At 38.7% G+C, this 13805-nt stretch overlaps 1 protein-coding gene across 1 annotated transcript in view; it reads right to left on the bottom strand.

Moving 5' to 3' along the window:
- The window catches only part of rhobtb3 (Rho related BTB domain containing 3), a 135712-nt gene that overhangs the window by 7672 nt on the left and 114235 nt on the right, over positions 1–13805 (bottom strand). Inside the window, exons 5-9 of the mRNA XM_060841371.1 lie at positions 13512–13617; positions 11425–11790; positions 8803–8915; positions 5758–5884; positions 2840–3013 (exon numbers count right to left, since the gene is read on the bottom strand). Of these exons, the coding sequence (XP_060697354.1) occupies positions 2840–3013; positions 5758–5884; positions 8803–8915; positions 11425–11790; positions 13512–13617 (886 nt within the window). The remainder of the gene's footprint in view (positions 1–2839; positions 3014–5757; positions 5885–8802; positions 8916–11424; positions 11791–13511; positions 13618–13805) is intronic.

Below are 13805 nucleotides of genomic sequence, written 5' to 3'. Positions count from 1 at the left end.
TAGTGGAAAGGGGTACGATGAATGTTTTCAGAAGGAAAGTGAGGGTGGCCCTTGAAGGAAGTAAGCTTTCAGGGCTATAGTGATAGTCAGCAAATGGGACTCGCTAAATGGGACTGATTGGGACTCATTCAGCCAGCATGGATTGACTGGCCAAATGGCCACCTTCTGTGCTGAAGTCTCTATGGTCTGGATTTTCATAACTGAAGTAGAAATTGGGAGATAGAGCTATTTCCAATGTTGTAATCTGGCATCTGTCACAAAGCTGCTAGAAAGTGAGATTTTCTGGATGAAAAGCCCATTTTGTGCTGATGGCAAATTTGCTAAAGGACCTGACTTGGCTGCCACATCTCTGATGAGTTGTGATGATCACTTGGAAGTTCCACCAAACAGGCATAAGCTTCAGTTCTCAGCACATAAACTTCCTAGGCCCGTAAGGTACATCCCATCAAAGTTGATGCCTGTTCAAAGTTCTGTGTGTGTGATGTAAGCTGTGTGATTTACTTATTTTTATAAATATACATATATAAATATATATATATTTAAAATTAAAGTTTGAGTTTGGAATTTGAATTAGTAGTCTGAGTGATTTAGTCTGTGTGTAAGTATGAAGGAATGTCATGATTAACTTTATAATTATTTTTGCATCAGTGGTTATTCTTTTAAATTATTGCATGAGTAAAGTCTTCCTGGAGAGTAATGGGATATTGTTTTCATTGAGAGAGTTTTTACAAACAAACAAACTAAACAAACAGTCTTCAGTCAGAAGGTTCCAGAATGGATTTTTTTGTCTTAAGGGATATACCCATAGCTTGAAGAAAGCTGTTTTTGGGTTGGTCACGTTTACGGGAGCCTTGGCTGCACCTGCACTGTGTAACAATTACGTCCAAAGAAGGAGATAGTTTAGACTTGTTAAGAAACAGTTACGAACCAGTTAAGAAACTCCCAAGTATAAAGAGTTTGTTTGAAAATTCTAGCCCAGAAATGGTTGGCTAAAACTTGAAGGGCTTACTTGAAGCTGAGAAATTTCAGACTCAGTTTTATGAAGACTCAAGGAAGAGACTATCAGATTGTCAGGACCAGAAATAAAAAATCTGTTAAGTTAAACCCTAAAGATATGATAGAGAAGAGAATTCCCTCCTTTTGTGAATACTGGAAATGGAGTGTTGTCAGAATAAATGAGATTGTATTTAATCATGCGATTTGACATTTTTAAACTTGTGCTTTATATAAAAAAATTGGTTTATTCTATTTTATTCTTCATTTGTTTTAAGTGATAAACCCTTGTTTTATTGTTAAAACTGAATCTGCAGAATTGCACATTTGTGTTTCAGAGAAAGATCACCTAATTAAACCCAAACATAAAACAAAATACAATCTATCAAGTCAGGTTTCAATCTGACACCTGGCTTGTCAAGTAATAACATTATCTGGGACTGCAGCCAATGGAGCTGACCCACTGCCACTTTGCCTTCTTGTCCAAACCTGTCTCCATGTTCATCTGCCTCCTTGCTACCTTTACGCCCCTAAAGATAGTCAAACCTGTCTTTCAAAAGGTTCCTGAGCTTCTGTCCTATCTCCTGCATCTTCGCATTTGGCTGGATTATGGAAGTGAAAATTCTGAAAGGTCTCACTTTAGACTGTTGCATAGAGATGGCTGGGATTTCTGCCTCATATCCTTTCCAGCCTCAGGCCTATTCTTTCACCTTGCAACATGAATACAGCCAGGAGTATTGTCAATGCTGCTTGTGCCTACTTTGTTTGATCCTTTCTGCATTGACAGAGACATGGAAATAGAGGCCCTTGCCTCTATGCATTGATTTTGACGCCTCCAACTTTATCAGAGTAGATGCACTTTAAAATAATGGATGTGACTTGATTCTAAGATTTCTGTCTGTGTCCCCATTTTTGCTAGTACAGGAGAAGGATGTGGGTAGCAAGACTATACTGTGGTTTGTGCTCTTAGTGATGCCCTTGGTTGTTGGTGACATGAGTTGGTTTGGTGGTGGTATGAGTTGGTATAGAGGTGATATGAGAATTGAGGATGTAACTGTATATGAAGGTGAGCCTAGAGGCCCTAATATATAAGCAAACAGCTGCAGCAATGTCTTGAAGAACTGATATGTGCCTTTAACCAGCCTGTTTCTGCACACAGTGCCACCATCCCCCATTACTGATCTCTTCTGGAGATCCCATTCTCACTAGCCCATGGTGAAAACTGGCTCTGATGGTGCATTTACTATTGAAGTGGGTGTCAGAAAATATCTGGACTCAAGCAATCCAAAGTTGAAGATGTGAGTTTGTGAACTTGTGACTCTTAAATAATCCCTGGTCTCCAAGCAGTCCTGTGGAAATGTTGCTCTCACTACATAAAGCCACAACCACTTGATGAAGGAACGTCGCTCCGAAAGCTAGTGCTTCCAAATAAACCTGTTGGACTATAACCTGACATTGTGTGATTTTTAACTTTGTCCACCCCAATGCAACACCGGCATTTCCAAATCATAAAGTATCATTGATTACCAGAAAAGAAATAAATTATGAAATTTTCCTAGGTAACACTGACTTGCTGTTAGGACAATTGAGATCACCGACAAGCTTTTTACAGAATTAAAATTCTTGTTGTTGTTGTAACTGAGAAGTAGGGTGGTTTGAACCTGGAAGGCTCTTCGTCTTTGTTCAGTGTCTTTGTACTGCCCAAAGTTGATCGAGTTTACATTACATTAGTAACATGCAGGAACTCAGTCGATCACATTTTTAGACAGCTGATCTGCAAGATCTTTATTAAAATTTCTTTTTATATAAATACACTTTCTCCACCTCTGCAGAATTTATTCCTTACCTGTGCAGCAGGCATCAGTGTACAGATACTCCAAGAAAGAGAGAAAGGTTTCTTTGGAAACACCTTGAATAGGAATCTGACATGCTGTTGTTTCAGCATAGTATCCACTAAACATTGCTGCCAGTACCTCACAGCGAGCTACCAATACTGCTCTATGAGCATAGATAGATGCACCTTAAGAGAGAGATAGAGACAGAAAACAATGTGAACTCATTCAGAACTAATGGTTCAGATGAAACAAATGATTCTTTTGTATCTTGAATAAAGATAAAGAAACCGTAGCATCATCAGAACTGCAAATTAACCCAAGATACAATTTTTAAAATAATTTCCTCTGAGCAAGATTAGCTTGAACAAATTGCATTTGCAAGAAGTACCTTCTAGCATACTTCATATTCTACGCTGCTTTTATAAAAATAAAGGCACAACCTCAGAGTGGTATTCTTTCTCTGAATTTAATCACTTTAGATAGGTGATGTTCTTGGCTACAAATGTATTTCAGTTAGAAATGTGAGATAAAGTACTTTACAGTGTGGTTAAACTCAAGTGTATGTCGCATGTGCAATGGAGAGTACCCCTGTGTATGGGTCAGAATCCCAGGTATAAGTTCCTCTCCAGGATCTGATGGCTAAGGAAGGTTTGCTCATTATCTACATAAATCCTTACAAATATGACAGTGGCAGGTAGCAAACGCAGGAGAGCTTCCTGATAATCCAAGTGATAGAAAGAAACTTGAAAGGTCTACCATTATTATCCATTGCTCTAAATTGCGAGATACTTACTGCAAGAGCAACTTGGATTCCTTGGGAAGCAGGGAGATGGGGGCAGTGCAGTGTAGTGTGGTTCAGATCAGTGGTTCCATCTGGAAGTTGATTCCTTTTTCCAGCTGGAGTAGATCTGGTACCTACCTCCTTGTCCTACCCAAGTTGGAGTGGACCTGCCTTTAGGCAGAGAACTGAAAAAGATATGGCTGCATACTTTCAAAACAAAAAAGGAAGTGCCAGAAAAGAAAAGGTGTCAGTGGATGTTCTGAATTGATATGAGGTAGCTCTCAGAGAGGATTAAAAGCAGAATCTCAGCAGCCCAATGAGACTGGTGTTAACCAAGACCGAGAATAAACCAACTGCTCATTCATCAACAGCCGTCTATTCGAATTCCAAGTGGGGAATAAACAATTTAGACTTAAATGAAATGCCGTTAACCCTTGGCATTTGAAAACTGATTTCTATTTTTGGAGTCTTATCAAGAATTGTAATGATGTAGGTTGCTGAAGAAGTGTCATTTACAAATTAGATTAGTTTACTTACAGTGTGGAAACAGGCCCTTCGGCCCAACAAGTCCACACCGACTCGCCACCCACCCAGACCCAATCCCCCACATCCACCCCTTCGCCTAACAATACGGGCAATTTAGCATGGCCAATTCACCTAACCTGCACATTTTTAGACTGTGGGAGGAAACCAGAGCACCCGGAGGAAACCCACGCAGACACTGGGAGAATGTGCAAACTCCACACAGTCAGTTGCCTGAGGCGGGAATTGAACCCAGTGCTAACCACTGTGCCATTGTGCCACTCACAAAGACATTGAAAGGTGTAAAGTTACAGGTGTGTGAATTTGTGGACTGATGCAACCAAACCACAGAATGCAGCTACAAATGGCTCTAGCTTCCACCATCATAAAGTAATGAAGAAAGGCCTATAATCACATTGGACTCCCACCAATACCTACCATCAACACACAAACTCATGTCTAACTCATTACTAATGTCTCCACGATAAATTAGAAATAACTCCAATAAAGAATAACTCAGTGCAAGGAATTAAATGTTTTTGTCCTTTCAATCAGCCACTATAATCCATATAGTTTACAAATATTAATGAGAGCAAGGCGTAAATTTATTCTTCATGAGTGGTGATAAATGAGGTTGGTTTTTCCCGACAGGCATTGTGATCACAATGTCAGGCCCATAGGCGCGTCCGAAGTCTGTGCATGTTGGCGATATCCCTGCCAACATAGCACTCTGGGAAGTGACCTCCTAAACTGACATATCAATAAGAAAGCTGTAGGTTCAATCCAGCAATGTCAGACTGGCAGCCATGAGGAAAGGTGGACACAGTTGATGCAGACTAGTGAGCACAAGGGTGCCTCTACATGAAAGTTCCATCAATCATCAGTATAAACTTGTTGAAATAAAGAGATTTGAGAGATTGGACTGAAAAGGAAATCCCTGTACAGGAACAGTGAGAGAATCGTCACAGCCTTTCCCCTTCACAGTGTCATCACTGGTGCATGGAGCCTCTAGTTCTAATGGTCCTCTCAGTCTTGTCAGCTGAATTAGTTGTCAGCCATTGCAAATGGCAGAGGGAACGCATGCACTTCCAGTAATGGGAAATATCACCTCAGGTATTATCACAGAATGACCTATGGGTTGGATCTTTATTGGACTTTTCAAAGGCCTGTCCCAGTGGAATGGGCAGCCAAACCTGTTATGTCTTACCCCAGGAAGAAGGACATTTACTAATGTGGTTCCCTTCTTTTTCCCTGACAGGACACTTCCAAGCCTATCTTCATGCATCTTTAGAAACTCTCCCATTGTTTTTTGTGAAAAGGAATTATAAATCAAAGACACTCACTTTCCTCAATGAAATAGAACAATTCTTATTTTCTCCTCACAGAAATACTGGTCACAATTACATAACTGGAATTTGCAATTGCTTCACTGTATTTCCAACTTGTTACTGGCAAACTGGTGACCTAAGGTGCTTCAAGAAACTTAGTTGAACTACTTGGAGTTTCATTGAATGTAAACACTGACTTGGAGAATTTCTCTCATATTGTGAACTGATGTTGACAGTATTAATGAGACATGAATAATAACTTTGAAAGAGGCTGAACAGTTAGCAATGAACTCCATACCTTGCACTTTAAAGGTGACATCAGCCAAGTCAGGATTTTGAAAGAAAAGACTTAAAGAACAGCAACAACTTTGAGACTGCCCTTTGCTTTTTGCTGTTTGATTGCTGACATCGCTGGAACAAAATGTCTAATAAGGCATAAAAAGAAGCATTGGGATATTTAGACTTAGCCACTTACACTTTCTTATACAGTTCCTAATTTAGTCATTTCTGTTTCTTTTAGGGATTTGCCTTTGAGTAATTTCAGCAAAATATGTTAATTGTAGAATTTGGAGTTATAAACATGTTCCATCAATGGGAAACTAAGACTGCTGCTTGTTACTATATTCCATTGACTAGTTTGGCTGGGATTGCAGTCTTTGATTGTCACATTCTACTGTGCTAAAGATACATTCAAATGCTTTTACAATAAATGCTTTTCCTTATTTGAGGTCATTTTTGTAACTTTTCATCGCTTTCACCAATGAACTAACAATTAAAAATATTTCTGAGATGAGCTTCTGACTGCATGTCTATGCCATTCCTACGACTACCTACTTTCACCTCCATAACATTATCTGACTCCAGTCTGCTTCAGGTCATCTGCAACTGATGTCTTCATCTCCTATAACTTTGATATCTTTAGATTTGAACATTCCAATGCATTCTTGAACAGCTTCCCATTTTCTCACCTTTCATAAACTTGTGCACATTCAAACATTGTTGCCTGTGTCTGAATTCACAATGTTTCATTTACCCAATACCTTTATAGTCACTGGCCTATAAAGATTCTGCATTAAGAAATGCATGAATATTAAAATTCCTCAATTTCCTCCAGCCCTTCAATCCTATAATAATTGTGTTCCTCCAATTCTGTATCTATGATTTTAGTAGTTGCACCACTGATGGCTGTGCCTTCAGCCTCCTAGGCACTAAGCTCTCAAATTCCTCTCCTAAAACAATTGTTCCTTTCTTTCCTGTTTTAACACTCTTAAACCCTTTCTATTTGACCAAATGTTTGATAATCTATCTCCTACGTGATTCAGTGGCAAATTATATTTTAACTCCTTACTTTTACTCTGTTACAGATGTTATGAAAAGCAAGTTGATGTTATATTTGTTGCTCTCCCACCATTCTTGACAATCCTGAATCCACAAGAACAAACACAGAGGAAAATGTCAAGGGCAATACTTCAAAGGGCGGATTATTTAAATCTTTTGTTACACCATGTTGAAGATACTTTTGAATGGCTACATTAAATACATTATTAAAATTGCCTATACAATCTGAGAAGTAATTTGGAATTGCTATGTTGTAGAAATACAGTGCTGCCTATCTTGTGTGAGTTTATTGAAATGAAATGAAAATGATTCCTAGTACATTTTGGTGAACTTGCAGACTTCAGGGATCAATCTTCATGATGAAAAGTGTTCAGCAGGTACTGATAATGGCGTAATATGATTCTGACACCTTGAAGGAAACAAGAGGGAAATAATTGTCCCCTGTTCAGGACTGGTCTTGGAAGCTGGATGAAGAGAGGGGCTGTTTATTTGTGTGTGCAGGCATGAGATGGACAGCTATTTGCCTTCCTGACTCTCTCAATTTTGCACAAGGTGAGTGTTGAAGCCGGCTCTATAAGCTAATTGAAGCTCAGGAATATCTTCTCCACACTGCTTCACTTCCCTTCTGTCAGGACACATCTTTTTGACCAATGTCCCTTTGGGACATCTGAGTTAACACCTCCTTATATGATTCAGTATTATACTTTGTTTCACAATAGCATCTTGGAATGTTTCATTATGCTAAAGTCCCTACATAAAAGTAATTGTTTTTGCTATTGCTGTCATGCCATTATAATGTGTAGGTGCAAACTCTAGCAAATCTTTTCTCTAAGCCAAGGTTGACTTAAACTGAAGACTTACCATAGTTGCAAATTGAAATGATTCACATTGAAATTGTAAGAAAGCAATCACATTTGTTGCAATTTATGAGAAAAAAATGCCCATATAGTTTCTTTTCATTTAACTTATGAAATTAATTAATTGGATAACCTCAGATTTAGGCTGTGATTATAATCCACTAGTCTAACAGTAGTTGAGAGAAGGTCATGGAGGAATCAAAGATTGCTACCACTTTTACATTGGCTAATAGCAGGACATCTGAGTATCTCACTGTAATTAGTATCTTCACCTGGCCCCTGTCCAATGCCTGCCTCTCTCCCCCTTGATCACAGTGTTTCTCTTTCCCCTCCTGCACTTGTTCACTGATCCAGCATTATCAACTGCCTGCTCCTAATGCTTGTTGTAGTTCATCCCCAAGGCTCTCTGGCTGTGACCTCTTGCTGCAGGCTTGGCCTTACCACAAATGACAGAATTACCAACTTGGCTGATTGTCAGGTGGGAATCAAGTTCAAAAAATTATAATAAGGTCCAATTTTTAAGATCTGCAGGAACTCCTCCCCTTCTCCAACCCATTTGGCTCTGTGGCCGATTCCAACTCAAATTCCACCATACCAGCACAGCATCGTTTTCCCCAGGGTAATTAGGGTGAATAATAAATGCTGACTTTGCCAGCAGCATCCACATTTCATGAATAAATAAATATCAGAGCATACATGACAAGAGTTGGCTATTTATCCACTGATTAATCCTATTTCTTTATCAAACACCTTTCTCCCACTCACCACTTTTCTGTACGAAAGAATTTAGGAGCTCAGCTTCTGACAAATGTTAAACATGAACATACTTGGGAGATTAGCTGAGATTTCCCACAGTTTGGAAACAGGCCCTTCGGCCCAACAAGTCCACACCGTCCCTCCAAAGAGTAACCCACCCAGACCCATTTCCCTCTGACTAATGCACCTAGCAGTATGGGCAATTTAGCATGGCCAATTCACCTGCCCTGCACATCTTTGGGCATATATTGAAACATTCCATGTTACTCTGTAACATTATATCATTAGCATCTTCATGTCTTTAACAAATAATTAAATGCCTTAATATGATTTTTAAAAAGTGTTCCTTATTCCTGCCTGTGAATTTGACACTACATTATTTGACTACCTACCTTAGCGTTGCATTTGAACAGCAGTTTGACTGTTTCCATCACATGTTTCACTTGTTCTAGGTTTTTAAGCTTCTTCCAGAGAACTGATTTTAGTTCCTCCCAGCAGTTAGTGCCTATAGTAGCAGATAAAATGATGTTCATAACAAGGTGGTTACCAGGCATGATTTACAAACTTGCATCTTTGTAAACTTTAAATATTGAATGTGGCTGAAAAGAGAACTACAACAGCACAAGAGCTAGGAGCAGGAATAGACTATTTGGCCACTCAAGCCTCGTCTGCCATAAGATTATGGTGACAAGATTGTACTTTGATTTCCCTTTCCTGAATGCTTTCCATAACCTTGACTCTCTTGTTGAATGAAAACAAAATATAACCCAGCCATGAATATACTTGATATTAGCATGTTGCTGAAACTTTTCATCATGTACTCATCAGGACAAATGCAAGAATGCCAAATTTCAAATGATCACAACAATTTCTACTACAAGAGAGCAGGGTTCTGCGCGGTTGATAAGTCAACTCTGATTGACCTTGAAGAAAGCATGTGCTAACGTCTCCCCAAGCTTTAGCATAATTCAAAAATGGTATGTGTTTTATTTGTAGAGAATAGGTCCCTTCCTACAAATATAATCACTTTATCTCAATATTTTGGATCAAATTCCACAGCACTTATAAGAAGTAGAAAAAAAGAATATATTTTACTCCAATAGATATGATTATTGATGAAAACATTGGCTTGAGTATAAATATTCTTCTATGATTTCCTCTTTTTTTTGTGTTTTGTTAGGATAAAATGCATTCTAAGAATCATGACAACCAAGTGCCACTTAAACCATAATTTTCTACCGTTGGAATCAAGAAAAGTTTGCATCTTGAATTTTACTGCTACAACAGCAACATTTAAACCTTGAATATTAAGGTAGAAACATTACAATTCCCTGTGCTCCCAGTGGGAGATAATAAGACTAAATTAATAAATTAAAATTATAAAAAAAACTAAAGAAAATTAAATTATTATTCTGAAGCATTACAATATAGTCATCTTGACGAATGCTGCCAAATTACCCAGTAACTTGCCATTGCAAGAAGAAACAGTCTAGAGTTGAAAGCAGATACTAACTTTACATTAGCTATGTTTGAAGGAGTGCTTCCCCAAGCAGGGAGTTCCATCATTCCCAGCCAATCATGCACTGGATTGATAGCGGATGACTGGTACACCAAGTGGGACAAAGCATACTGGACACTCAACTGACTCAATTGAGTGAGTCATCATTTCAGATTCACAGCTTGGATTTCCAAAGACAGGAATTTGTTTTTTTATATTTTGCATCAGGAACACAGTTACCTGAATTACAGCCCAAGGAGATAGGGATAATGGACAAAGCTCTGCAGCCTCAAACCCTTCCTAAAAAATGTTAGGAACGTAAGATATAGAAGCCAAAACATTCAGTTCCTTGACTCTACACCATGATTTAATGAGTAAGTGGATGATCTGTTGGTGTTACAAATTCTACATTCCCATCACCTTGAGAACTCTTGAATCCCCTGCCTGACAAAAACCTATCTGTCTCTGTCCTGAAAATATTCAACAATCGCACTCTAATGCCTTCTGAAGCAGAGAGTTCCAAAGTCACACAATTCACTGAAAGAAAAAAAGGTTCTCTTCATCTCCTCATTTTTAGTTTTGCATGGAAAGGTCCACATTGTATCACTGGTAACACAGGAACCCCTCAAAGGTATTTGATCAGTGAGATGCCTGTCAATTCAATAATCTATGAAAATTGTAAAATGTGTGAGGTTAAGTTTTGCAATATGATATGAATTTTCTCTGTTTGTTTTTTTAAAATATTGCTAGTATCGTTATGAGAATAACCAGTTCTATGATTTAAACCCATGCTGCAACATTTAGGCTTTCCAAACTGATATTAGCTGGTATCAGAGCTGAAAATGTGCTGCTGGAAAAGCGCAGCAGGTCAGGCAGCATCCAAAGAGCAGGAAGGGCTCATGCCCGAAACATCGATTCTCCTGCTCCTTGGATGCTGCCTGACCTGCTGCGCTTTTTCAGCAACACATTTTCAGCTCTGATCTCCAGCATCTGCCAGTCCTGACTTTCTCCTATTAGCTGGTATCACCACATTTGTCAGACAACACCTGAACCCACATAATGCCTCTCAAGAATTGAAAATAATCAGTTGGAAAAAGGAAAGTTACAAGTTATTAAAACTTGAAATCATGTCATTTGATCCTTTCAGTCAGTTACTGAGACTTCAAATATCTTTTTAAAACAATATTGGTCTCTCCAGAGATTGGAACAAGCAATAATCATGGAGGTAGTGGCAAGAAGTAAAGCTAGCTGTCATCAGCGTAGAGTTTAGTTTGCTGCGTGTCAATTCATTTGGATATAATTGAATCTCAAAAAGAGAAATTAATGTTTTACCTATTGCTATTTTCTGATTCATATATTATCACAATTTAGTAATGTTACCAGAACACAATTTTAGGGACTATAGATAAACTGAACAGCAATTTCAGAAAATAAGTTATACAAGAAAATTAATATAAATATAACTTTCAGGATGGTAGCACTGCATCATCAGTCCTCCGCGGTACAGGCTGTATACCTGTGTAAATGAACTTCAACACCTCTGAGTAGCAGGCACAGAGCAGTGAGTCTAAAATGATGACCCTTACTGGCTGGCTGTTATAAAGTGAAGCTTGGCTGGAGTTCAATGTAGTGTCCCCTTGGTCTATTGCAAACAAATTATGTGCAACCTTCCCAGGTAATTCACCAGAGTGACTGGCAATCTCCAAGCCAAACAGAAACATGAAGACATGGCTCGCATTGCACAGCACAACCCTGTGAGCTCTTGCCATCTCTTGTCCATCCTTGGAAAAGAACACCACATCTGTGCATAAAGAGCTGTAGTATAGGTTCAACAAGTCGCGATGGTACCGGGATTCCTCAATCTTTAAACAAGGTAGCTTGACTAGAAGGAAAAATAACAGAGAAGTAATAACCATCTTGGGTACAGAATCAGAAATATGCACACAGCTGAAATCTAGTAAGACATTCTGTTCATTGTTTCAATATGAAGTAAACTATTTAATAAGTATATGACTTGAAATCTCAATCTATTTACGTGTAATATAAAGAGGCAAGTTAAAAATCACACAACACCAGGTTATAACTTAACAGGTTTATTTGGAAGCATTAGATTTTGAAGCGCTGTTCCTTCATCAGGTAGACATGGAGCAGGGTCATAAGACACAAAATTTCTTTTGCTATCAATTCTCTCCTTCTCCCCATCCACTCTAACCTGTCTCTCTGTGAACTAACTGCATCTCTTATGTCTATCCCTCACATAGTCTCCCACCTCATAGCCTCACTTCCCCATATAGAAGTCATGTTCAACTCAAAACATTGAACTGTATTACTCTCACAGACGCTGCCAGATCTGTTGAATATTTCCAGTGCTTCCTATTTTATTTCAGGAACCAACTATCCCATGCAAAAGGATGCCTGGTAATGGATCAAGCCAGGAATTTGAACCCTTATATAGGCAAATATGCTTAAGCCTCAGCTTGAAATTATTTTTGAAAAATTGATTTTCCAAAATTAAGGGAAGACTAAGCTTGCTCCACTTCACAAATTTCAGTAGCTGCTGTGGTCTATGCTCTTCTTACTCCCCTTTAATGTGTATCCATTTCCTCAACTAATAATTTGGTCAATCAAGTTGACACGAGGATGAAATAGGTTTACTCAAACTTTAATTGCTTCTTAAAATCATTGACTGAAGAAACTTTACCCAACCTCGAAAAAGCAGTTCCTGTTCATCAACTAGCTATCCTCTTAGATATTGAGCAAAACTGCATAAAAGAACAGATTGTTCATTGCATAAAATGTATGGCTTAGAAAGGGTGGATGCTGGGAATTTGTTTCCATAAGGCGGGGAAACTAGGAACTGTGGGCACAGCCTTAGAATGACAGACGGTTAATTTAGAATGGAAATGAGGAGACACTTCTTCAGCCAGAGAGTGGTGGGCCTGTGGAATTCATTGCCATGGAGCACAGTGGAGGCCGGAATGTTGAATGTCTTCGAGGCAGACCTTGATAAATTCTTGATCTCGCAAGAAATTAAGGGCTACGGGGAGAGTGCGGGTAAGTGGAGTTGAAATGCCCATCAGCCATGATTAAATGGCAGAGTGAATTCGATGGGCCGAACGACCTTAGTTCCACTCCTGTCTTATGGTCTTATTAGACAAAAATATTAGCTAGTGTATTAACAAAATTCAGTTCTTTATCCACAATTGCTAAATAATAGACAGCTTTCTCTTGGAAACAATGCTGATAAGAGCTAGTTTGAAATTGGACTTGATTAACCAAATGGCCTCCTCCTGCGGCGAATCTATTCAATGACATATTTGGCTCGTGCTCTTATAGCCAATTGTAAATGAGAGTTTCATTCTATCAGTACGAGTTGGATTCATAACCAATTTCCAAAAACAGATATAGTCTGATTCCCTGTGGTTGAATTTATTCTATCTAAGGTGATCATTCAACTTATTGATGAAATACCCTCAGCTACAAAATCTTAGATATTCATAACTCAAGTCTTGCTGCAGTATATGACAGTCAAACAACTGATTGCCCTTTTCCAGATTCCTTTCACTAAGCTGAAAAGACTCTCATTCCCTTGTCAATTCTTACCTGGTTCTCCCAGTCTAGGCGGTGGTATCATGTGGGGTCTGCTGCTCCTTTTCTTTTTCTTTTGAGAAGACTTCTGCTTTAAACACTGTATGATAAAGTATTCCAACTGCAAAATTGCATGCAGAAAGAATGCAGAAATCAAAACTACAAAAATCTGGATAACTGTAAAATTCGAACATATTGAACATTAGAACAGTACAGCCCAGGAACAGAACCTTTGGCCCACCATGCCTATGCCTATCATGATGTCATTCTAAACTAGACCCTTCTTCCTGCGCATGGCCTCTATCCTTC

The sequence above is a fragment of the Hemiscyllium ocellatum genome, chromosome 2 (genome assembly GCF_020745735.1).
Source record: "Hemiscyllium ocellatum isolate sHemOce1 chromosome 2, sHemOce1.pat.X.cur, whole genome shotgun sequence".
Lineage (NCBI taxonomy): Eukaryota > Metazoa > Chordata > Chondrichthyes > Orectolobiformes > Hemiscylliidae > Hemiscyllium > Hemiscyllium ocellatum.
The sequence above is the reverse complement of the archived record's forward strand: the minus strand, read 5'-3'. Positions and strand labels throughout refer to the sequence as shown.